General features: G+C 48.3%; 1 protein-coding gene across 1 annotated transcript; it reads right to left on the bottom strand.

Annotated features, from left to right (window-relative positions):
- Positions 1 to 232: 232 nt before the first annotated feature.
- On the bottom strand, positions 233 to 21,612 carry LOC112981185 (cryptochrome DASH-like). The gene is made up of 14 exons (XM_026096646.2): positions 21,476 to 21,612; positions 21,140 to 21,312; positions 19,225 to 19,318; positions 17,632 to 17,762; positions 16,584 to 16,732; positions 16,086 to 16,174; positions 14,874 to 14,947; positions 13,026 to 13,115; positions 10,902 to 10,981; positions 9,405 to 9,464; positions 8,130 to 8,287; positions 4,192 to 4,311; positions 2,828 to 3,004; positions 233 to 980 (listed from the first exon to the last, which is right to left on the bottom strand). Exons 1-14 carry the CDS (start codon positions 21,566 to 21,568, stop codon positions 873 to 875), a joined length of 1,596 nt encoding a protein of 531 aa, XP_025952431.2. The 5' UTR covers positions 21,569 to 21,612; the 3' UTR covers positions 233 to 872.
- Between the last annotated feature and the right edge of the window lie 3,810 nt (positions 21,613 to 25,422).

Here is a 25,422-nt window from a genome sequence, read left to right as displayed (position 1 = left end):
ATTTGCTGCTGCTGAGTATAAAACATGGTTCTCAGCTACGTGTTGAGCTGCTCCCATCTTCGAGGCTGGTACCACAAAAAACCTTCATATTGCAATGACTCCAGACCAGTTTTCAAGCAAAACTTTCAGGTTTTCCAAAGTACTACAGAAGACACAATGCAAAAACAACCCCTAAAGTGTCACACTGTCTGTGGATCTCTGTCGTATCAGTGGAAATGAGGAAAACAAAATATTCCAGTAGCAAAACTTTTAATTGCATAATGGTCAGTGTCTTTATAGCTTTACAACATGAAAAAAAAATAGCATAAGAAAATTTAGTACAAATATTTCCACCTGAAAGCTCTCCAAATAAACCATCTTCTCCAGTTTGTTACAAGAGGTAGAAATCTAGTTTTCATAGCTGTAAGCTGCACTGCAAAGCAGAAGGCACTGGGAAAGCAGCCTCACCACCTCACGACAGAAAGGCTACACAATGTTGTTTAACTAATAAAAGTTATATAGCCTCTTTCAGCCAAAGCATTTTACAGACTTAAGAGTGATACATTATTTATGGGAATCAGACCCTCAGCACTGAAGGGCAGCCACTTTTGGAGTGCAACCCGCTAGCTGTCTAAGAGCTCACAGCAGCAAATTAAGCACTGAAGTGAAAATTGAGTATCAGGTCATCATGATCGGTGCTAATACAGAATTTCCCAATATCTATGCCCATCATATCTATGATGTTCCTGGAAACATTCATGAGGCAGATTCCTATTTATTGTCACCATACTTCTTGCATAGGTGTGGTTCAAGGAGATTAAACATTATCTTGGTGTCTTCAGCAGCCAAAGTCCCAATGAGCTCTTCTCCAATAAGCACGTGGACTGCCTTCCTCATAGATCTTTCTTGCGAGAGAAGTAAAAATCTATCCCTCTGTCCTTGTGCTGCATTGGTGTCTGTGCAGGACCTTTCCTCCCCTTGGGATGGGGACCTCTTCCCTGCTGCAAATGAAAGATGAACAGTGAGGTATTTACTGATGCTGAAGAGCAAATCTGATCACAAAGCAGCCTCGACATGCAATATTAATCAGCAAAATGTCCACGTGGCACTTCTACCCTCCTGAGTAGCAAAAAGGGTCAGAGGTCTTACAGTACAGTTCTAGTCTGGGACTTAGGAAAATAGGGTTTCCTGTAAGACATGGGCCTGTAATTTCAAAGGTATTTGATACTCAATTATAAGTGCAGAGGGACAGGGACAGAGATCCTTCTCCAGGCCTCAGGAACATTGGGCCAACAGTCCCTCCCCAGAGCATTAAGATTTCACAAGCACAGCGTGGCAATGAAAGCCACACAGAGCCTGAGGTGAGATGGGAAGCTGATCAGAATGAAATTCCTGCCCAACTGAAGGGCTTTTCAGATTCAAGTTTCACCACTGCATCAAACCAGTGCCTCACCAAGGAGTTCCTTCAGAAAGTCATTTGTCTGATCTAGTATGCTCTCTTAAACACAGGGTGATAATCCAGGCTCTTCAATAGCATGGCTGGAAGCAGATGTCCTTGCTTCAGCAAAAATTCCCGCTCATGTCAAAGGAATCTGGCCTGAGAACTTTGGAACTGGGCCTTGGAATTAAAACGCCACATGGAAACTTGTTTTATTCTTCACTGAACATAGTATGACAACTAAATCTGAGCCTCCACAAAGTATCCTTACTTGGGAGGAGGCAGGGAGTATGCATGGGGAAAGACAAAATGTTGAAAACCCCTTAAAACACAGTAGTGTTGGTTCTCCCCTTCCTTTTTCCCTTCCACCTCCACCATCACTGTCCCCCAGCCAGACCTACAGAGCACCTCCTTCCTTACCCATATCCATCAGGAAAAGCAACCTAACAACTAACAGATACAAGTCCGACATGCTTGACACTTCACAGCATCCAGATCTTAATCTGCCCCCATTATAAAGGACCCAAAAAGCAAAGTCCAAGTGCCCTTGGTCCAGTTCCCATATTCAGTGGTCTTGGTAACTCCAGTTTGGATGCATGCAAGCACATTAGGAAGTTAGTTGTTTTTTCTTCCCGCCACACGCACAGAGTGGGAACTGAGCATCACGCAGGGCTCCCTTCTGCCCATGTGTGTAAGGGGGTGGTTAGGCCAGTGGAGGCCTTCAGAGATACCGACTCCTCGGGGCTTGCCATGGGGCTGCCAGGGTTGGCGGTGTCTGGAGGGCAGGGAAGGATGCAGTAGAGGAGATGCTCTCTCTGTCTAAGCCCTGCTAGGTCTGCAGGGCCGATGGGATAAATAAGCAGCTAAGATTTACATCAGTCACCACATTTGGTGTATACATGCAGGAGGAAAAAAAACCTAAGTAATAAAAGCTACACACAAAATAGTAAATAAAGTATGACGGGTCCATTATATAGCTGTAAAGCCAACTAGCCTGGCACAGCTTTTGTCCATATGGCATAGGGTGGCTTTGTCAAGCCTGTCTTTTGTGACAGCCCTTGGCTTATGGTACCCTCAAATTATGCCCAGACATGGTCCTGGAAGGTGCTGGTCAGCCCTGGCAAAAGTAATGCCAGGGAATACACTGACAATTTAACAGTCTGCGTGACAGCAGGTCAGTACTTGGGCCTGTGCCTCGGGTGTATTTAGTTTACTAGCACAGGCACAGCTAAATAACCCTTGCTGCACAGTCCTTGTGCAGAGCAGGACCACCCTCTTCCGTGAGGTAATGTGACTCTGGATTAAACCATTTTTTTCCCTTTGTATCTGAAAAGCATAGCAGATTTCACAGACACAGAGCAGCTGCCTGGACCCATGCCCCCCATGCCCCCAAAACTCCCCAGTACTCACAGGCCTCTGGCTGATGTGTCTGCTCCACTCCGGGGCTGTCACAACTGGCCGTGGGTAGGTCTCGCCTAGAGTTATTCCCGCTTGGGAGAGAGAGGCACTGCTCAGTGCCCAAGGTGCGTGGATATCTCCTCCTTTTATGCCCTGTAGTTCTGGAATCCACAGCCGGACATAATCCCCCTGCAAACAGAACCATGAGACAGGATGCATTCAGTAGTGATCTGCACATGCTTCCCAGCAAGGGCCTTCCTTAACATGAAAAAAAAAGCCTGATTTCCAGGCAAAGAAGCTGGCGCACTACAGCTTCAGTTACCTCTGTAAAGCCTTATCCCCTCCTGTTAAACCCTTTAACCCAGAATTAGTGCTGAAACACAGAGACACAGAGGCTGGGGCCCCTCTCCCAAGCTCCATTTGCAGGCAATGGAAAGAGACAGAGGTGCTTTTTGGGTATGGTTCACCTGCCCTATTTAGGACAGAGTGAGATGGAATCATTCCCAAGATGTTTTTTCTTTCCAGTGACTGTGAAGGACACCAGGGTGATGAGCTCAGCTGCACACCTCTGTGCTTGGCAAGATGAACCCCCCTCACCCCTAAATATCTCCCATAAACTCCACTGCTATGTCCCCAACTAGGACTAAGCTTTGATTCCTTCCTATGTCCTGTCAGCTACAGTGCAGGAAGCAACACTGCCAGCTTGCCATGAAGCTAAGAAATGGGGTACGTAAACAGCAGCTGAGCACATGGAAAGGGCAATTTATCTGCTCCCACCACTTGCACAGGAGCGTCAGAGAGTTACAGGCATTAATCTAATCTCCAGCCCCTCCCTCGGTGCCAGGTGAGCTGCTCAGTCTCTCCCATCCATCACTTCTAGCTGCTCTGTGCTCGAGGAAATGGCTGCGTGAGATACTGATGGGATGCGGCTGTTACCCAGAAGAAATGGTGATGAAACACCAACCACACAGCCCAATGGCAAGGAGGGCTTACAAAGCACCACCCTCTTTGGGGACAGCAGCAGATTGTAAACGTCAGATCTTCCTGCACAATGGTGAGGAACCTGCCCCACGGTTGGCAAGAAGATCAAAGAACTTTTCCTGTAGCAGTATCCACACAACAGATTGTTCTCTCTTCCCTGGGACTATCGCATATGAATGTAGAAAGATCCCTGCATGCTCCCTGAAAGACTGCAAGACAAAAAAGGACCTGTAACTGAGATTTAGCTGTTTTGTCTAATGTAGTCACTTCCCTAGTGTTTTATACTGCTGCCTTCACCAGTCATTTCTCACGTGAGCACTCTAAACCCTCAACAAGTTTCCTCCGTGTGGTGCTTTGCTGCCCTACTCACTGTAAGGCAGCCAAACAAGACTTACACTGCCGTCGTAATCCAGGCCTTGTTTGATCATGTTAAACTTCCTGCTGTCCCTTGGGTCGTTGCCAATACCAGCGCTGTATAGCCAGTTGCCATAATTGCTACAAACGTCGTAGTCCACCTTGAGCACACAGGAAGAAAACGGTGTGAAGAGCTGGGCTTGTCCTTGGTGACCCTCCTCTCCCCATCCACTCCTTCTCTCAAAGGGAGAACTGCTTGCCTGGGAATCGGTCTGTCCGTACTCTCCACGTAGGAGTGTCAGAGCTCTCCCACAAGGATACAGCCATCTGCCTCTGAAGAGGACCAGGCTGCATGACCGTTTTGTGCAGCTGGGGACAGCTTCCCAGACTACTTCACTTCATGGTCCTTAAGTCAATGAGATGGGTAAAGTCCAACCAAAGTCTCTGTCTTTCTCTCTTTTTTTTTTTTTCTTAATCCTTCTCTTTCTGCTGTCATCTGGCAGACTTCAAGACCTTTGACAACTAGCCCTAGCTTTTGAGTGCTGTTATTCAAGAATCAGTAGCCCAGCACATTTCAAATACAGTAGAAAAATTCTTCCTGGCCTGTTACCCAGATACCTGGGGCTAGCAAAATCAGCTCTGCAGATCCTATTAGGCAGATTGGAGAAAAGTCTAACTCAGATTATTAAGGAGTGACAACCCAGAGCATACGAAGATGCAAACAGTACCAACGCAGCAGCTGTTTCCCTGCTACACTTGACCTTCATCAGGCCATTAAGCTTCAGCTCGCCGGGGTTTGGCAGAGAGAGGTGCTTTACTGTGGAAACACTAGTTTTCATGACATACTCAGTAGGCTCCGTACGGTCAAATTATTCTAACTTCTAAGCAAATAAAAGACTCTCAGAGATGCTCGTGTAAAATGGAGCAAGGTTTCTGTAACACGGAAAGAAGAACACAGGCCAGTTTGCTTTTCAGCCGGGCTTAGTGGCTTAAATCCAACATCAAAAACTTTACAGTCATAGGGCAATTCAAACCCAGCTTAGGAGGGGAGCGGCAGTGATAGCAAATTGGGCGTGGGATCTCCGTGCACTCGCAGGAGAGGTCCGCGTTGCGAAAGCCTGGCACAGAGAGTCTGCAAAGAGCCTTGCTGGACAGGTTCAGCGCTGTCCTCTGCTCCCTTCACTGCAGCCACAGCAGCACCCCGGCCACAGGGCGACGCTTCCAAAATCACAGCCGCTCCTCAGAGCGCACGCAGATGGCAGAAGGCGCAGGGTATGGACTGTGCCAGGTTCCCTTCCCCTTTCTTTGCAAAGCCAGCCAAGAGCTGGGCATGGGGTGATCGATAGCCCGTTGTGCTTGCTGTGCACCAGGCTTCCCTTTCTCAGCAGCACTTCCTCCAGCTAGTAAGATAAGGAGGGGAAGAGAGATGCCATCGGGGGCCCCGATTAACTGTGCGATTAACCGGCAGGAAAGCGTGTGTGGCAGATGAGGGCAAACCCAAGGGGGACTGGAGGAGGCAGGCTCATTTCCCCCTCCGCCTTGCCCCTTCCTGCAATTCTCTTCTGTTTGTTTCCCTCCCTTTCTTTGGGGCCTGACCCTGTGCTTGAAATCAGAGCTGAGAGATATTTTCTTCAGGACACCAGCGGGATCCAGCCTTTCCCCTGGCTTCAGCAGGTTTCGGAGAGCTTGTCTGAGTCTCTCTGCCTGTCTTGTGTGGATGACAAACATCCTCTTCATAGGCACATGCAAACACTCTGCGGGCCTTTGGCGAAAGTATCAGAGATGGAAAATGCATCGCTTTCCCTTTTTGGAGCCACATGACCCCAGTTTCAGTTCTGTGCTAGCCTGTATTGTTCTACACCCGTACCTCCCTGTCAAACTGATGCCCTCTGTGGATCACTCTGGGTGAGCAACCGGGTTAAAGGACTAGAGCTCTTTAGCAGTGTACCAATGTGACAAAAGCTGAACGGAAGGGATAGGACACAAGGACCAGATAGTGCTAGGACAACCTGCAGAGTAGCAGTGAGCTGTTTGGTGCTTTCTGAAAGGTCCAGTGCAAAGAGGGCCAGATCAGGCTTGCAGCAAGGCTGTTAATATTCATGCCTGTATGAATAACAGCAAGTAACCCAGGGAGCATCCTTCTAGCGTGAGACCATCCAGGTCTTTCTCGCTTCGGGGGGAGGACCTGGAATCTCCCATGCCCCTCTGGGTCTGACTGTCAAGTTAGCAAATCTCCCATCTGAGGGAGGCGAGGCTGCCTGCTAGTCAGAGCACAGCTTCAGTGCCTGATGCCCAACTCTTGATTGCTGGTGGCCTTGAGTAAGAAGCTTGCTTTCATAGGCACCAAGCTGCCCTCTCTGTGAAATGGAGTCACCTTTGTACCTGCTCTGAAAGATAGCTCATAGATGCCATCAAAAGCCAGATATTACAAACCATTCAAAATGATCCTAGTGGCTCAGTCTGCAGGACAGGCATGTGCAGAGGTGTTTACAGATGTGTGTGTGCGCCTCAGCAGTGGTGTACCACTCTTCTGGAGGGTCACCATGTGGCACACACAATGCATTTAGTCTAGAGGAGTTATGTCATCCATACTGAAATGCAGCCCCTATTTGGCTTCTTGATCAGAAGCTTAAGGCAGGCAGGGTATCAGCTATCTTTTACTGCAGAAGAAATGTACTCAAGGAAAGATCTAGCCAGGATATGAAGGATAAGGCTACCGCTTTTCCAAAATAAATCCTCTAGTGTCACGTGCTGGGGGCTCTAAGTCTTGTCTGGAAAAGCTTCAGCACATGGAGCTACCAACACTGCTTTCTGGAGGATCCTGGAGGAGTCCTGACCACACTGTGCAACCGTGCAAGTCCACCACTGCTCATGGCACTCGTGGGAATCACAGCAATGGGAAGAGCAGCCGGGTCTTCCTGTGGATCTCTGCTTCCACAGCCATGTCAGAGCACAGCCCCAAGGAAGCCCAAAACTGTTACATTAATGAAAGGGATCTTTTAACTGCAGACAGTGGCAAGGTGACTGGGCTCCAAGCATACCAGTGACTGGAAAATCTCCTGATTATCAACAGCCTCTTGTACCTCACAGGCTAGAAATTCAGTGTGAGGCTGACACTAATATTTAGTCTTATTACATCTGTACCAATATGGTGAAGAACTTCAGCTCCTCAGCATCAGTTTTCACAACTCAGCTTGGTAATATTAAAGAACAGAGGAGATAATGGCAACCAAGCAGAGATACACAGAGATGTACTCCTGCCCAGACCTCTGACCTGGGGAGTGTGAGCTTGTTCAGACCCTCCGGTGACGGAGCTGTGGAGGCCAGGGATGGGGGAGCAGCCCTACTGTCTAACCGAGCTTGCATGACTGCTGATTGGCGTCAGAGAAACAAGTTGAGCTGGTGCTCCAGTTGGCAAGGAGGCCCATGACTCACCAGGGTGAAGAAGGATGCCTCCAGCCAGGGCGGAGGCCTCTGGAAGCTGATCCAGCCATTGTCCATACTTGCCTGTTCTTGGCTAGAAGACTTCCCTGTCCAGAGCGATCAATGCAAAGATGCTGTGCCAACATTGGCTTCACTGGCCAAAATGCACTTATTTTTATGTTCTATTTCTGGGCTGTCCTCCTCCCCAGCCTCTGGGGTGAGCAAATCAGAGCACTGTTAAGATAATTTATGCTTTATAGTTTTCTCAAGTGTGACTGGTCTTTAAAACTCTACACAGGAAAGAACAAAAACATCATTGCAAACTTGCTAGCTACATCTACATCTTGGTTGACGGCAACTTCATGGCAGCAAAACTCCCTTTTCTTGCATGAGCTTTGGGAGGTACATAAAGTGCAAGCACTGTATACATGCACTTATATCATCCTGAAAAGTACTGACCACCTTCTGTATCCCTGTCAGGCAGAGCTGCCCTCCTGTCTGCCACCCAGGCTACAGAGAACAAATGAGGCCAGACACACAGTGGATTTGGTCTTACCAGCAGGTATTCGAACCATTCTGCTCCCATTCTCCAGTCGAGACCCAGGTCCTTGGTGAGAAAGCTGGCGACATTCTGCCGCCCTCTGTTAGACATGAAGCCCGTCGCGGCCAGCTCTCGCATGTTGGCATCGACGAAAGGAACCCCCGTTTTGCCCTCTGCAGAGACAAAAGACACAGTGCTGGGACGCGATGACATTATCGGGTAGGCACGTGTAACCAGCCTGTGCTCGCACATTCACAGCCATTCAAGCAGGAAAGACAGTGCCAACAGGCAGCAGGAGGGAGAAAACATTCTCCTGGGGAGATTTCAGTGAGGTTTAGCTGGGATAGAGCCACTAAGATCCACTGGCTATTAAATAGGAAATTAAACTGGAAATCAAACGAGGAGAATTTTCAGCAAGAAAAAAAACCACAGCATAGAAAAATAATCAGAATGGAAAAACAATGACTCAGGTGGATTGCAGGGAATTTGAGCAAAGTAAATATACAAACAACAGGGAGATAGGCTGAGAACAAAAAGAGTCTTGATAGGTGACTAATGACAGAGAAGGAAGTAATGGATAAGTCCCCAAGGGTTAGTACATGAGAAGCAGGGAACCTTTTCTGTAGTTAAGAAAAAGATTTATTGTACCTATGTGCAAATGGGCACATATGACATTAAAGTGAAGAAAGATATATAGCTGTGTATTTCAGATCTTGATACATTAATCTGTTAGTCCCTCCTAGTTTTGAGATATTATCTTTGCTATTAATGTGAAAACAAATTTATAAAAGGTAAATAAAAGCAAGGATATTAAAGACCTGTGGGGCATAATGAGTTTTATTTTAGAGACTGTTTAGCCTCCCAACCAAAACCCCTTGGAAGAACAAAATGTAGCAGACTTGGCAACCTAGCAGTGATAAGAAGGGCAAGCTGGCCTCTGTGTGACTAGGCAGAAGGGACCAACAGGCCATAAACACTTCCATCTGAGCAGGAAGATCTAACTGCAGTGCATCTCATAATGTGTGTAGAAGCCAGTCAGAGCTTGGCTATTCGTGATATCTCAACTGTGGGCCTGCTCCTGTGTGGTGCCCAGAGGTAAAGCTAAGTATCCTGCACTCACACTGAACTGAGGGGCTGGATTCTTGTTTGGTGAGACTAGTTTAAATGACGATGCCTGTTTACACTGGCCATTTCCCCTGCGTAAATCTGAGTTAGCACTCAGGTATGTGTTAGCATGCACACACACGCAAACCAAGAGCACACCTGACCAAACCTGCCATCTCTACTGACCTTTCCAACAGTCAAAGAGCTGAAGGTCCTTCTTCCAGGGGACCTCTTTACCTTGAAGCCCTATTGAAGAGAGAAATGAACTGTCAATGAAGACAAGTGCTGACACAAGCAGTTATAAATAAAACAATGACAACAAGAGGCACCTTGGCACAAGATTTTAGGATGGAGCTAGCGCTCTCAGTGACATTAAAAACAAGCCACATTCCTTCTGCAAAGATTTAGAGATCTGTTCCTCCTTCCAAGTACGGCAAAGAGGTGCCTGCAAATGGAAGATGCTAAAGCCCTGCTGGACTTCGACTATTTGATTTGTTGGGATTTCTTGGTTTTTTTGTGTGTTTTTTTTTTTTTTACTTAGAATTGACTCACACCTCATAAGCTGGAGATGTGTCCTGCCCCAAGCTAATGTTTTCTTGTTCAATTTTACTACAAGACAATACTGATATGAAACTCCTATCTGTACCTGATGCTGAGCCCAGAATTACCTAACAGAAGCCCCTGGTAACACCTTGCTCTTGCAGTTGGGTAGGAGCAGGTCGGGGAAATATTTTGTGTTTGCAGGGACCTAAAAGCAATTGCAGCTTTCTGTACAGCTGCAGGGAAACAGCAGGGATGACTCAGGTCTTGTTCTAGGGACCTAAGTATAGGCTGACTGTAGGCATCCAGTGCCCTGTGAGATGCCTAGGGCATCCAAAACAGTCAGATGGGGCTGACAGATATGCCACAGGCCCTGGATGCCAGGAAGAGTGCTATATGTTTAGGTGTGGGCAGCTAAATCACATGGAGAGCATCTGACCCAATATGGCTTTAAGGCTCCCTGACTATATATGGGCTGGATATCCATTGCCGTATTGGGAGTTCAGACCCTCATTTTGTTTGTACACATCAGCATTTAGGTGACCGGATCTGGTGCTGAATCCCACTCCGATTCCTAAGTACTGCAAGGGAGAAAAGATAATCTGCTGTCTCAGGATCCAATTGCTTGGTCAGTTCCTGCTCTGCCCCAGATTTTCTGGTGAATTTGGGTAAGTCCTGAAGCCTGAGTCTCTCCAAAGGCTCCAGAGTGTCTCCGGAAACAGCATCTTTATTCTTATTGTGCTGCCATTTCCCACTGACGCGAGTTAACAATATTCTCTGTGTTTAATCAGTTTTGGGGGCAAAACTCCCTCAGTGTCTACCCAGCATCCAGCATCACAGTGTTCAGGCACTTCTTTGCTAACAGTAAGTTCACTAAGTGAGGGACAACAGTTGTTGCCACTGGATAGTGCCCAATATCGTTAAAATGGCAACACAGGTAAGTATTCAAATAAACTCGCCATAAGGGGACTTGGTAACCTAATGCAAATTCCCCTCCCACTCCAATCCTGGAAACACCTTAAGGAAGTGACACAAGTGCTATGAGAAGAGCATTTGTACAACGCAATGCTCACAGCCTCTTCTCTTCCTTTGCCTGCTGTACGACTGTCCCTTTCCCCTGCAAACACAGTGATCCATACACACCTCTCAGTGAGAAAATCCTTCTCCCATACTTCAGGGCCACAAATCGGAAGTAATCCCGCCACAGCAGTTCAAACAGGACCCTAAAACACAGAGCCATGTCTTTATTTTCACTGTGGATCAGAAAATTACTGAGTTAGGATTTTGCCTCTATAGCACCCTGCATTAATAACACCGCGAGGTTTATTTACAATGAGCAGCTTCTCCCACCTTACCTTGCTACCAATTCTTGCCCCAAACCTATTAATCCAGCTTGCACTTGGATGGTTATGGTGAAACTTTATGCAGATCACTTGGGAGGCCTTTCTCAGCTCTGGTGTGAGAGCAAAATTTCAGGAAACCTGTTTCTGATCCATCCCTACTAGGTTATAATTCTGCAAAGAGCAGGGTGGGGGCCGGATTCAGCTTTGTACTTCCGCACCCACAAGCGTGTCAGCACATTCCTAAGAGCTCTGCGTGGATTTAAGCAATAACCTCTGTAAGGGACTTAAAGGCATTTTTCAGAACTAGGCTTATGGTGGCCTTGCCCATGAGATCAGGTGTTAGGCCTGCAGAAAATAGGCAAATTTATAGAAAGAATTTATATAAAAAAGAATGATGGCACCTCAGCCTCTGAGAGCTGCTTCAGCAATCTAGGATATTGGGAATACACTGCTCAGCTGATGTTTCAGCTTACAAGATCTCTCTGGAAATCCTGACTATAAAACAAACTGTCCCAACCACTGAAAACCACAGTCCTGAGACAGAGGTTCAATCAGCCCCTCTCAAGGAGCCACCAAAGACCTGCACTTCACTGTACAGTGACTGTAGTGCCTGGGATCTTGACAGCTTCCTTTATATAATCATTTATCACTTCAGGACGCTCGGACTACCATGGCACCCAGGGTGCAGGCAGGCTGGCTGGCTATTAGATCGAAAAAAAAAATGAGTATGTTCATTTCTTGAAATCTTTCCTCTATGAATTCTCTTTGAAGAAAAAGAAAGTACATACATAAACAGGCAGAAGGTCAACATTTTATCTATCATTTCAGTTTCAATAAAACTATTTTGGTCATGACTGTTGGCAACGTTCTGCCTGCTTTTCCTCAGCCTCCATGCTGTTTAACAGGCTGCAAATGTTACAAACCAATATGAAAACACAGTTTTACAATTTGCACACACTTTCTGTTTTGCTTTTTTCCATGCAGGTCTAGTATCAGACCAGGCTCTAATGTGAGCCTGCTTCTTCGTAATAGCTCCCTGCTGAAGTACGAGTGATCTCTTGGAGGTTTCAGCCACACCGCTAGCTAAGCGTGGATCTGAATTCACTGCCATCACTGTAGCCTGCACTAAGAGGCTGTCCCAACCCCTCTAAGAGGGAATTCTTACCTCAGTAGGGTTAGATGGGTTTTAATTCACTGTGTCTGTGTGGATCGGGAGCATATGAGTAAGCCAAAGGCCAGCCCAGAGACAGATACACTGAGCTCAACTGTCCCCCAGCAGCGCAGGCTCCCCCAGTACAACCCGCAGGCCGGCGAGCAGCCAGCAGTGGGGTAAGGAAGGGCCTGGGAAGGCTGGATGCATTAAGCCCGCTTCTAAGTCGGCTCTTCCCCTCGCTATGGAGTTGTGATCACGGCCAGGCAGCTGAGCAAGCACAGGCCTGCTGGCAGGGCTGTGGCCAGAGGTCCTGCAGTGCTTCTGACACGGTGCGATTTGCACAAGTCACACAGTTGCTGCGATGCTAAATATTGGGTGAAACTCATATCACTGTGATGAGAAATCCTTTGGCTTTTAGTTGCAAGTCATTTTTCCCCTTCTCATCTAGCTCAGTATAACAATTCAGAGAGGGATGGTGCTGATTTACAGAGATCAATGTTAAAAACTAAGAACCACAATTTCCCAGCAATACTAATGACAACTAGCACTAATAATCTTGACTTATAAAGTGCCTAAAGCTCTGGATGCTAAAGGCAGCTAATAAATCCATATGGAAACAGAAGTGCAATGCAACCCAGGGAAACCAGACAGCAGGCACGGGAAAACCAAACATTAATTAAGGAGAAAATTGACAAATCACTCTCTCCTGTGCATGAGATGCCAGTTTGCTTTTCAGAGAAAACAAGCCATGGTGATCATGCAGGGTCATACCAATATGTGCTCTGATTTGCCGTTCTGTCTTTTTCATACTTCCGGATCTGCTCATAGATGTATCGCGGTGAAATGCAGCCTAATGCCAGCCTGAAAGCAGAAGGAAGATGGCTAAAATGCAGTAAGGGACTGACAGCTGGACATCTGCAGAGAGGGAGTGGGGGGGCAGTTTTGCGCTTAGAGTTGCTGCCTGAAAGCCTTAGCTCAGTCTGCAGTTCTGCCACAGACTTCCCAAACGACTTTTGTCAAGTCATATGATGTTTTTGCAACTCCAAGTGAAAATACAAATCACAATCCTTCCTTCCCGTTTTCGATGACTGTTACGGGAGACCCCAAGCTACCAAGAGAGATCATTTCACAGAAGTTTGACAAATTCCGCCTAAAAGACTTTCTCATATCAGCCAGTGACTTAGTGTATCAATGACAAACCCAGAAATGGATCCCAAATATCAACCTCTCCGTTGTCTGCTTTAGCTGTTCCACAGCATTCCTTCTACTACAAGCCTATTTATCATGTCTGCAGCTCCTATTGCATTACTTGACCATCTCGTCCGAGCAACCATGATTCAGAGAAGGCAAAGGACTTGCTGAAAATCTCAGATGGGTTAGGAGAAGCTGGGAACCGAACCCAGCCCTAGCATTACAACCCACTGGGCTCCTTCCACTTGTTCCAGGTCACTGCTATGCAAGGCAGAAAAGAGCTTGTAGAGTCAAATCTTTTGCAAGGGGAGATTCAAGAAATAACCTTTACCTTGATTTTCCCAGAAATGTATTTTAATGTAATTTCTCACTAGAGCTTACAGAAACATTTAACATTCTGATAAATTTTGGAAAACAGGAAAAAATGGTCTGAAAAGCTTTTCCATAACTGTTAACAAGCTCTAACACTCAGAAATGGCCAGTATGAGATGTGAATGACTGGCTGCAACCCGAACAGCTCTGACTTTGATTCTCTGACAGAAGAACACTTGGGCGCAGACACATCAGGACTGTCTGCTCTGGGCGAATAAATGATCACTTTGGAAAGGTGGGAGCGGAGGCCACCGCGGATACAGAACTTCCTGCAGCGCCTGTGCTCCTGGGACCCCAAAGTGCCACGAGGTGGAGCCATCCACTGCAGCCACCGAAACCGCCTGCTTGAAAAGAAGAAATCCTGACCAGTAACAGCCCCGGAAAACAATTATTTCACACTGTAATTCGGTCAGGGACACACTCCAGATGTTCTCCGCATCAGGCTAAACGGAGTTCTGCTGCAGCAGGTTCAGTCTGGAATTAACTCTGTCCCTTCCAGCCCTGGAGACTAAAGCCCCTGATTAGAAGTCATCATACTTACACAAACTAGAGCTCCTTTTGCAATAATAATAATCAGAAGTGGCCCTTCATTTCCACAGTAAAATGGAATAGCAGTGAGGCGAGGTGACTTGCCCCAAAATATTCAGCAAACCAGGAGTGGATTTAGTTCTGCTGCAGCCCCATCAACATGCTGCTTGCGAAACTACTTCTTCCCTGCGTGCTCTGAACCACTCTTGATACACAAAGCTGCACAAAGTCGAAGACAAGTCACATGTCTCTCCAGGGCCCTGTCCACATCTCTGCTCACACTGGGCACTTGGCATAGTATTGCTACACTTCAGATATTCCTAGGTGCAAGAACCTTCCCAAGGAACCGCTGGCTGGGAGTGCAATAAAGAGCAGCTCTGAGACTGCTGTACCCCAGACAAAAAGCTCAGGGCAAGGGGATCACACCTACACCGCTATCCATGCCGTATGAGTGTGCAGCCGACAGGTAACATCAATTTAAAGTGGGGGAGAGACAGAGCTTAAAGTCTCACAGCAAAAGATCTTTACCATGGTGCAAATTTGGTTGAATAATCCATTCCTATCAGGCCATTCCGTGTCTCCTTGTAAGAGGCAACCAGGTTCTGTGTGAGAAACAACAAAAGATGTTTAAATAGAGAACATACAACCTAGAAAACATGCTTTCTCTCATGCTCTCATGGGAGCCAGAGCAATCTGGCAGAGCCAGGCTCCCTCTCACGGCTGCCTGCAAGGATTACAGGGCTGCCAAACTTGCCTCCAGCACACTGGAATTAATCAGGCCAGCAGTTTTCCTTCTAGCTCTGGGATGTGTGTCACAAGCCATGCTCCCCCTTCAGCCTGTGGCACATCGCTTTCTACAAGTGTCATGAAACTGGCTGCGCTACGCCCTGCCTGCACAGATCTCACTCTGGTTCAATAATCCACTTAGAGGCACCGCTGGCAGCCAGGTTGGGACTGCTAGCTGGGTCCACCGCAGTGTCCTACAGCACCCAACACCCAGCTGCAGGAATCCTGATTGCTGTTATTGTCTGGGCCACCGCCACTCACAGCTAGGTGCAGATTCTCCATTTTCTGGACACTTCACTGCCAGTGCAAAGGACATTATAGGAAAGCCCAATCTCTCCCTAATCCCCTTGGCTGCACAGGTTACAACTGCTAATGGGCTGTTCTGGACCACCAAGGGCTGATAATATTTGCCTCACAAAAAGGCAACAGGTTTTCCAGCACCGAGTGTATTCATGCTTGGCCAGGATTAGGCACTATATACGCTCCCCAAAGGCATCCTAATGGAGGCACTGGGCAGCAGCTGGGGTCAGTTGTTCCTCACCTCAATTGCAATTGCAGCCCTTCAGGCCACTTCTCACTCCTCCAAAGTGGAGGAACTAAACTGCTGCTGACCCGGGGAGGGAGAGTCAAAGAAATGGCAAATCAAGGGCAAATCAACGTAAAGGAGCCAAAAGATGGTCCCAATTCCCAAAAGTTGGTGGAAAAAGAAAGTCTTAAGACTGCTGGCCTCTAAATTAGGTTCCCAAGTACTTAGATTATAATCCCAGTGCCTGGATGACTTCTTTTTGACTCAGCTTCTCTGTCTGAAAAACTAATATAATGCTAATTCTCTCCTTTGTAAAGTGCTATACAGGAGCTAAGGAAATATTAGTAGGAAATGAAATTGCAGCCTCACCCACTTGCACAACCATATGTATATAGCGGAGGATGCAGACAAGGAAATGTAAGCGTTACCGTGTCCCAAAAATAATACTGTAGTCTCATTAAAGCCTGAGTCTCTCCTCCACTGCAGGGGAAGGCTGTTCGTGGATCAGTTACAAAATCTGCCATAGAAAATAACCATTAGATTGTTACCAAGAAAAATCAGCTCTCGGAAGCAGCTCAAAGGCAGGGAGCATAAAAACTAGAGGAGTTCACCATTAGGTCTCTCTGCTTTGGGGAAATACATGATTGTGCTCAGTGATCCCTGGAACAAGAAGGGCCACATCAAACACATTCAAAAATACTGATTAAAAGGATATTTTCCACTCCACTCCAGGGCTTGCCGCCCCTGCTTCTCCATGCAGGGAGTTTACCTTCAACCTGCCAACAGTCTGGTTTGATGTATGAGCAAACAGATGCTGAGTTACAGTCTGAAGGGCCCTCACTGCCTTGGAGGACCTCTGATTCTCAATAAGAGACATCTCTCAGTAGAAATTTCATGGGGGCAGCTGCCAAATTAAGTTTTCTTACCCTTCTGTCCCAAATCCTCCATTGTAGGGATACATCCTTCTTCCACCCCTGCAGCCAGGGGCTTTAGCTGATCTGCCATGTGGAGCGTTGGTCGTACCTTTGCCTCAGTTTCCATGGCTTTTCGAAATTCAGTGTAGACATCAGGCAATCTGTACAGATTACAGTGCAATCAGACCTTCGGGGGACGGCTATCCTGGCCCCTCCACAGAGCACCAGTTAGCTTCTGCTGACAGAGGATTAGTATCTCAGATTGCACTCTCCTGAGGGTGGTGTACATATTTTTCATACATGCTTGCACATCACCTTGCACAAAAGAGGTAGACTCCCCTGGGGATAGCAGCAATCAGAAGTTCAGTCATTCACACAGGTTTTGTTTGCTTCTGATCAAAATGGTGCCTTTTCAATAAGAGGGATTTATGGAGTGTCCTGATGGGACAATCCACAAGGGTGAGGTTTATCTCACCTAACTTTACATTGTCCACAAATCTGCACCATACAGGTCTGCAACCTCAGGCTTCCTTTATAGTCAATGGAGAGAAACAGGCATTTTAATGGCCTGATTCTTCTGCCCTGTTTTATAGATCTTCTGTAGGATAACATGAATCACTCAGCTCCACCAACTAGATCTCCAGTGATTATTGCGAGAGCCAAAGGTGAAGAGCCCACATACAGAGGTCTACTTTCACAGGCACCTGCATTCAGCCAGATGGGGTAATGGAGCAATCCAGTCCAATGCCACAGGGTCTCTGGGCACTGCAGACTGAGTATCCAAACTGTGCTGGGGGACAGAGGAAGAGAAATCAGTCCCTCAGTCAATGATCAAACAAGCCCCTCATTTTGATGCATATTGATGAGCAAATGCTACTGGCAGAGAGGGATGAACATGTCCCTTCCCCTTGATGTACATGACAGCACTGCTCCATAAATGCAGATGAACTAATGGTCCTTTCCCAGTGGAACTGGATGGCTAGATCTGCTCTGAGCAGTTCAGTGGAGTAAGCAATAAATGAGGGAGAAGAGGAATGAGAGGTATCGTGGAGCATCCCACCTGGTGATAGGCCTGAAGGGAAGGTCGTCCCGGTGGTACAGCGTGGATCCCCAGAACGTCTGGATTTTCACTCCGTGCTGACCACACACCTGGCACAGGCCCTTCTCTACATCCAGCTCCTCCTTTGTAGCCTAGGAGGAACAATGTGCGGCGAAACCATGGCTGCATGGCCTCCACTCCCTCATGCACACACCCTAGTCCTGTCCTCCTCCCTCATCTCCACATTTAGCTTCACCCACTCAGAGACAGTTGCACGAAAACAGTCTCTGGGTACTCTCTTTCTGCCAAATCCAACAAACGTTTGAACTCTTCATTAGTAGTCTTGACACTAGAATTTGAGAGAGACGTGGACAGGGAGCTGCCAAGACGTCTTGGAAAACTTTCCACCAACCACAGGCACCAATGTAAAGCAGAAAAGTGAGCCGAGACTCTTTCCAAGAAGACACAAATGAAAAAAACATTCAATGCTAACAAAAGGATATTCAGAATAAAGAGAGAAGCTGGTTGACTGTCCAGTGTGCAGTGAAAGCTGTGGAACTCCTTGCTGCATGACACTCCGGATGTTAAAAGTTTACTTGGATTGGAAAAGTGACCAGACAAATATATTGAAAAGATATCCATTGAGATTTATTGAATATTAAGACACCATCTCTGCCTCAAGTAGTCCTTGAGCCTCAAATTCTTGGAGGGTGGGAAAGTATTCAGGGGAAGTATCTTTACAGACTTACCTTGCTGTTATAGTCTTCCCTGGGCATCTGTTATTGGCCACTGTCAGGAAAAAAGCTATGGAGTTAGATGGCCTTTTCTCTGACCCCATATGGCTGCTCTTACGCCAACGTCCAGTGTTGCATGCAGCAAGGCACTATGGGATGTGTAGGCTGCCCAGTTACAAAGGTCTGAGCTCTGACAACAGGCATGCTTGGCGTGCTTCCTGCCTTGGACTGCTCTCAGGCCCAGACTCTGCTAACACCGAGGGTATGTGTACGTATATACATATATGTGTGTTTGTGTGTATGCATCTGTTCATGTGCACATAGGTCCAGAGGTTTGGATCCAGAATCCTCCACTGAATTCAGCAGGCTCTGGATCAGGCAAACCACTACGTTAGCTCAGTGAAGACAGGTCAGTGACATGCCAAACGCCCTGCAGCCAGGGACTGGCCTCCTGTTTCACCCCTCCATGTGCTGGTGGGCAGCTGCCTAAATACAGGTGCTGTCAGCACACTGCTGTCCTTTTCTGCTCATGGCAACTGGCTCCCAGTTCAAAGTAGCCAGGAAAAAGCAGCTTGCGGCAAACAGGAGGAGAAATGGGCTCTGCTCCCCTGATCCAAAATGCCAGCTGCCAGAAACTGCTCTTCCTCCTTCCTCAAGGCACAGCACTTGCAAGTGATCATTCACAAATAGCTGCTGTCATCCAGCAAGGCCTCCCATCTCCACAACCCCCATCTCGGGAACTGGCTGGTTGCCCTGTGGTTAACAACACCACACACAAGGAAGACTCTGTACAACGCACAAAACCAGCATCGCCAGTTGGTTGTGGAAGAAACCTCACCAATTCTATCTCTGAGCAACGTCACTCAAATCTTTCCTTTACCTCTTCATGGAAAGCCACAGCACTCACGGAGCCCAGCTGAGTAATGAGATCATGGACCACATCTTCCGGCTTCCCTTTCCTCACGACCAGCGTACTGCAAACACAAAAGATTGGTCTGAATTAGGTATGATATTATTGTTATTTATTTGTATGGAAGCCTCTTGTCCTGGCCCAGACAGGACTTGGTTCTGTACAGAACACAGAGAGCATGTGGAAGCAGACAGACAGGATCTGACTGCTTCTATTACTTATTCCTTACCTTTGTCCTCTTCGTTCATTTTTCTGCACCTAGCTCGCATTTTTTAGGACCCACTGAACAGAGTTCATAAGCCGCTGGGGCAGAGTTTGCACTGAATATATATCAAACACCCCAGGAGCCTTAGAAAGGGTGACTGGGCAGCAAAGCCAGGCTGCTACCTAAGGGTTAAAGCTAGATCTGTTCCACCTCACACCCCGAGACTGAGATTCAAGAGCTCATTACTGTCTCAGTCCCTCTAACAGGTAGTGGTGGCTTGTGGGCAGACTCCCCTCCACTTTCCGATGGGAGTATTCAGGGGGATTCTTTCCTCATGCACTAGGAGCAGAGTCACAACTTGTCTCCCACCTTACAACCCCACAGACTGCCCAGCTGTGTACTCAGCGGTCCAAACCAAAAGAGAGGCCACAGTGAGAAAGCTGGTCAGAGGTGGATGCATGGAGCCCTGTGAGGAGCCTGATACCAGGCTCCATCCCTTCCTCAGCCACACCCACAAACCACGGTGTAATACAACAGAGGTCTGTCCTGAGGAAGCTGCTGGAGGGATTAATAAAGTGTTTCTGCTAGAACCATTTAAACCATGACTGAAAGGTTTCTTCAAAGACAGGGTGGGTCTGAGGAGGCAGGACCGAGGGGTCTCATAGGAAGGCAGAGACCAGCCTGCCCACTGGGAGCAACACAGATTGGAAGGGGAGGAGGCTTCTGTCTGCTCTGTTACTACCACTGTAACGAGAAGACACTTCATGGCCATGGAGACGGGGCATAGGTCTTAGTGTGGCTCTCCAAAACCACACAGCACTCTCACTGCAGAAGGCCAATCTCTTACCAGTGGCTTATCAGCATTAACAATGTCAGAGGAGCATTAAAGCAGCTCTGAATCTGTTCACTGGAGGGTGAGGGTGTAGGCACCCACTGCTCAGTTGTTTCACCCAGTCTCCCGTAACTCCCCATCTTCACAGCCCACACTGCACTGCACACCCAGAGCCATTTCTCTTGTTTCTACCACCAATGCTGTGCTGCCCTGCCAGAAGACAGGTTGGCTGATGCACCTTCTGCTAAGCAAAGCCAAATGTTAGCAGGTAATGGGATTCCCTAACTTGTAGACTTTCAGGCCTTCGTCTACCTAGTTATGGCTCCTGAAATTTTCCAGGGCATAATGAAAGGGGAATCCCTGAAGATCCCTTTCCCATAGCGTACCCTATCAAAGGAGATGTATGTGGTGGGACAGGATGAACAAACTTAACTCTCCAGTCTCACAAGCTATGGTCCATGCTGGCCTGTCCCAGGCTTCAAGTCAACTCCTAGGGAAACCCTAGTAGGGATACAGAAGGAAGGACGTCACAGCGGGTAGTGTAGCTGCCGTTTTGCAGGACTCTGGGCAAAACACTCGAGGCGGAAACCCATCTGTGGTGTCTGAGCCAAGAAAGCAAACCCCTGAGCGACGACCTGCTCCCCTGCGGATGCCACAGACTGCCTGGAGAGCAGTCCAGGGAGCGACCGACACGGGATGCTGTATCTGACAGAAGGGTTGTTGCTCCCTGGGACAGGCCGTCACCAGAGCCCGGAGCATCCGGCAGGATTGACCTACAGTGTGGACAGGTGCTGAGAAACAGAAGGAAAATAAAACGAGGCTTATTTGTGCACCGCTTTCTCGACTACCTTCCTTTTTTCTTGAGGGTTTCCCTCAGATCTCTCACGCTCTCCAGGAGAAACCTGAGGCGGTGCGGCCCCGTCTTCGGGAAGCCGTGGCAGTGGGTGCCCACGTAGTGCCGGGGGTCAAAGCAGTAGAGGGGGACGACGCAGTCGGCGTTGCTCTGAGCCCAGTGCAGCACCTGGAAACACACAGAGGGGCCGCGACGCCATTTGGGCGGCACTTTTTTTACCCGGGGTAGGGGGCAGAGCGGGGCTGGGCCTGGGGTCTTTCTGGAGAAAGGAAGGGTGGCGGGGGGTGACCTGCTGCCTCACGGTTGCATAAGGCACAGGGCCGGGCCCTACCTCGTTGTCGTGGGCGCGCAGGTCGCTGCGCAGCAGGCACAGCACAGTCCTCCCCGCCGCCGACATGCTGCCGTGGCGGCCGCCGCCTCGCATCAACCCACTCCCGCCTCCACCGGCCCGGCCCGGCCTCCTCAGCCTGTCGGGGCCTCCCGCAGCCCGGCCCCTTCCCGCCTTCCGCCCCGGCTTCCCTCGGCGTGCCCGGGCCTGCCAGGAGAAGCCGCCCTTGCTGCCTCCCGTGGGGCCCCGGGGCGCTGCCGGCCGGGCCTGTCCCGGCCCGGGTCCCCGGCGTCAGGTGCCCCAGGGCTGTGCGGAGCGGGAGCCTTGGGCCCTGGCCCGGGGGAGCAGAGAGGCCGCCGAGTCCGAAGGGGGTTTCCCCTTGCCCCGGTTGTGCCGTGCGGCAAAGCCCGGCTCTGTCGGCTCCAGTCTCTTTCCCTTGCAGCCTCTCTTAGCAGAGCCCAGGCTAGGAGCACTTTTCGCTGTCGGTTTCGTTTTCCATCTCCATAATCTCTTTTTTTGTCATCCAAATAGCAGCTGCTGGGAGCCGCTTCGCACAACAGTGCGGCTCAGCCGCACAAAACCCCGCTCCTCGCAGCTCTCCTCCACCACCGCGCCGCCCGGCACCCTGCGGCCTCCTCAGAGCGGGGTGGAGAAGCCGCCGAGGCGCCGCGGAGCTGCTCGCGCTCGCGTGGCGATGCCCGGAGGTTTCCTACGGCCACCGAAAATCCATCCCTGCTCCGCACAGCCGCCCCCGCGCGCTGAGCCCTGCGGGCCTGGCTCCGAGGGCCGTTGATGCAGCACAGCTGCACCTTGCCCACCGGTGCGCAAGGCTGCCCTCCAGGTAGCTCGCTCAGCTGCTATTTGGCTAAAAAAAGGTGAGTCATTAGCTCAGAGTGGCGACAACCTCGACAACCTCTTTGCCTCCAACGTCTTTGCCTCCTGTCCCTAACAGCAGTGATTAAGTGAAAAGTCTTGCCTCAGCCTATAGTTTCCTATAGTTTCCGTAATTCAGGACACGGATGATCACACCTCCTCTTACTCAGTCTGGATTACTCACTGAGTCGTCCCTGAGGATCTTTTTCTTTTTTTTTCTTTCATTTAACTGCTCTCATAATAAGAGGAAATGCAAAAAACGGCTTGGCTCCCTCGCAGAGGTCTCTAGCCACATCCTCTCCTTGTGTAACTCCGCTGGTTCTCCTGGGGTGTGGGAGGATGGAGAAGGGGTTAATATACTACTGCAAGGAGCTGGCGAAGATTTGGGGACTGAGGGTTATGAAAGTGAATTGCTGCAGCTCACTTAAGCATCTGAATTGCCGGAGTCATTGCTTTTGGTGGGACCCCCTCTTAGATGCTCATCAGAGATTGTGGTACCCAAACCCCGCTAAGTGGGCAGTCCTGGTTTTATTTCCACCTCTTCCAGGCCAGCAGGTCCTTTGCATGCAATCTGCACTTGCTGGCTAAGGGAAATGATGCTGATTTCCCATGTGACTCACATGACACACAATCTCCTGATTCCCTTTCTGTGTTACAAGGGCTCCTTTTCCTGGCTCACCAGACTGCAACCTTCTATAAGAACCAGTGACTCATCTCAGAGGGCTCATGTTTGGTGAAAGGAAAGCAGAGCCAAAACTTTGGCCAGCACCCAGGGAAAACACTGTTAGCTTACAATGCACATGCTATAGGAATGAACGTCTCCCTTCATCATATCAAAAATGAAGGGGTTTTATGAATCCAGTTTACATATCTTCCCTGTTTACCTTTGCCTTCATTTGGAGAAGGACAAACCATGCAGTTGGCTTCTCTTTTGTTTGCAGCCAGGTTCCCCCCTCCACAATGTCTTGCTCGACATTAAGCTGGGCCAAGTGTTGCAGTAACGACATCCTCTTGTAGCTTACTCATAGCTGCTAGACAGCCACCCACTTGCACTGCAACTTAAAGAGGTCTTTCTTACTGTGCGTGCAAGCCCTGCTGGCTGTAAAGGGCTGAGGGTGTCTTTCCCATTGGCAAGGGAGGCTGGTTTCCAGCAAAGAGAACCCCGAGCAATAAACGGAAGGGAAAAGATTTGAAACTCTCAGATTGCCAAGGGTGAAATGAAAGCAGGGAAGAAGCAGATGAGCCTAGGCCAGCTTTCTGTGTTGTGTAGATAAAAAGGATGCAAGGAGTACAATATTGCTGTAATTCATATTACAGTAGTGGCAAGGTGAATCTTTTGCTCAGATCCAGAGCACTGGGCCTCCTTACTCCCAGCACAGTACTTTCCCGTTACATCACTGGAGGTTAATTTTATTTCCTTTGACCTTCTGCAAGAGAATACAAATCCTGTTGCATGCTCAAACCAGTGCTTTCTAATATAGTGCTGATTGCTGCCCCCCTCTAGTTCACCCGGCTAATAAAGGCTTGTATTTGGCCCACTTCACTGTTTTTTTACTTATACAATTATTTTTCTTTCTTAGATTCTGCATGTAAATATTCGCAAGCCCTGCTTTTGTGAGCCCTTATGCAATCATGCTCTGAAAACCTGTGTATGGGCAGTGTTTAGGAAAAGTAGTGGTGAATAGTACTTTGTTCTAAAATTAGAAATCAGAACTGGCATTGCGAACTGCAGACTCTAGACTCTCCTTGCCTGGATTTTCCATTCAGACAAGCGCAGTCAATGAGAACAAAAGCTTTTTTTTCCACTGACACCTGCCTCTCTACTCCAAGGAGGTGTTCCAGCTTTCCATTCTCCCTGTAAGAAGCACAGCATCTTTGCCAACAGGGCTGGTGACACTAAGTTGCATTGTGAAACCCTTGCAGTGTGAATCCTGTTCTGCAGCAAGGATCTCCCTGCAAGAGTGATTCTGTTCCCACAGCAGACAAAAGAAAAATTCCTCTAGACAAGCAACAAAATAAACTCTATGGAGAAAAATGTAATCAGGCTGGTCCCAGGTTAGCCCAAGGGACTGGAGAAACGCTCTCTAGTTTTCAGATTTGCCCTCTATTACACAGATTTGAAAATTATAGGAGGGACTGCAATCTCACATTAAGCCATGGTTCAGACATCACTGTGGCATCAGCCTATGCTTCTGCCTCGATCTTTCTCCTGATGTTCAGTCTGACACTAATTAATCTGACTGGGATCAGAGTCCAGATCCAGCTTTCCACTTCAGCTTGCCCACTGACCTGCCCTCTTTTAGAGAGGACAGAAGGGGAGCTGTTCCTGTGCTGACAGCTCTCCAGGGCTTTCCCACAGTCCTGCCATGGGCCAACAAGCACAGGCAAATTCTCCTGCAACTTGCCTAGAAAAGCATCCTGGAGCAGTACAAGGGCGTTCAGGGATGTGTCAGGATGAACTGACACCTAAAAACATGTACAGATGAGTGCAGCACCAGTAAGGGTGCTGAACATCTTCCTTGCCCTGGCCAGGCCGACTGAGCCACTTAGCTCTGGGCATCAACATCTCAGGCCAATTGTAATGAATACATCCTATGTGATGTAGTGTGTGTAGGACTGAAGGTAACACTGAAGAGAAGTAGAAAAGCGGTTCAGCCTCTGGAAAAGCTGTTAATAGGACATTTCTAGGTCAGTTCTAATATTAGCATTTGAAAGGTAGGGGGAAAAAAAGAGAAAATTAAGAAACCTTATCACAAACTATAAATATATTTATCAGAAAAAAGGTTTAATAGCAACAGGCTTCTAAGTCTTGGATGGGAAAAGTTTCAGCGAGATCCAGTAATAGGAGCTCAGGCTAGATCAGACTAGGAACAAGAAGTAAATGTTTGCCAGAGTGGGTGATAAAGCATAGACTCAAATAGTAGCATAGACTCTGGCCTGAATTCAGACTGAAAATTCATTTTCTCCTGGATCTCACCAAGGTCCTAGACATATGATATTTTCTGAATTTCTGTGGAATATCCTGAACTTCTTACTGGTCTCCCAGTCTCTCAGGGAGCAGTTGCAATGCATAGCTG

The sequence above is a fragment of the Dromaius novaehollandiae genome, chromosome 2 (genome assembly GCF_036370855.1).
Source record: "Dromaius novaehollandiae isolate bDroNov1 chromosome 2, bDroNov1.hap1, whole genome shotgun sequence".
Lineage (NCBI taxonomy): Eukaryota > Metazoa > Chordata > Aves > Casuariiformes > Dromaiidae > Dromaius > Dromaius novaehollandiae.
The sequence above is the reverse complement of the archived record's forward strand: the minus strand, read 5'-3'. Positions and strand labels throughout refer to the sequence as shown.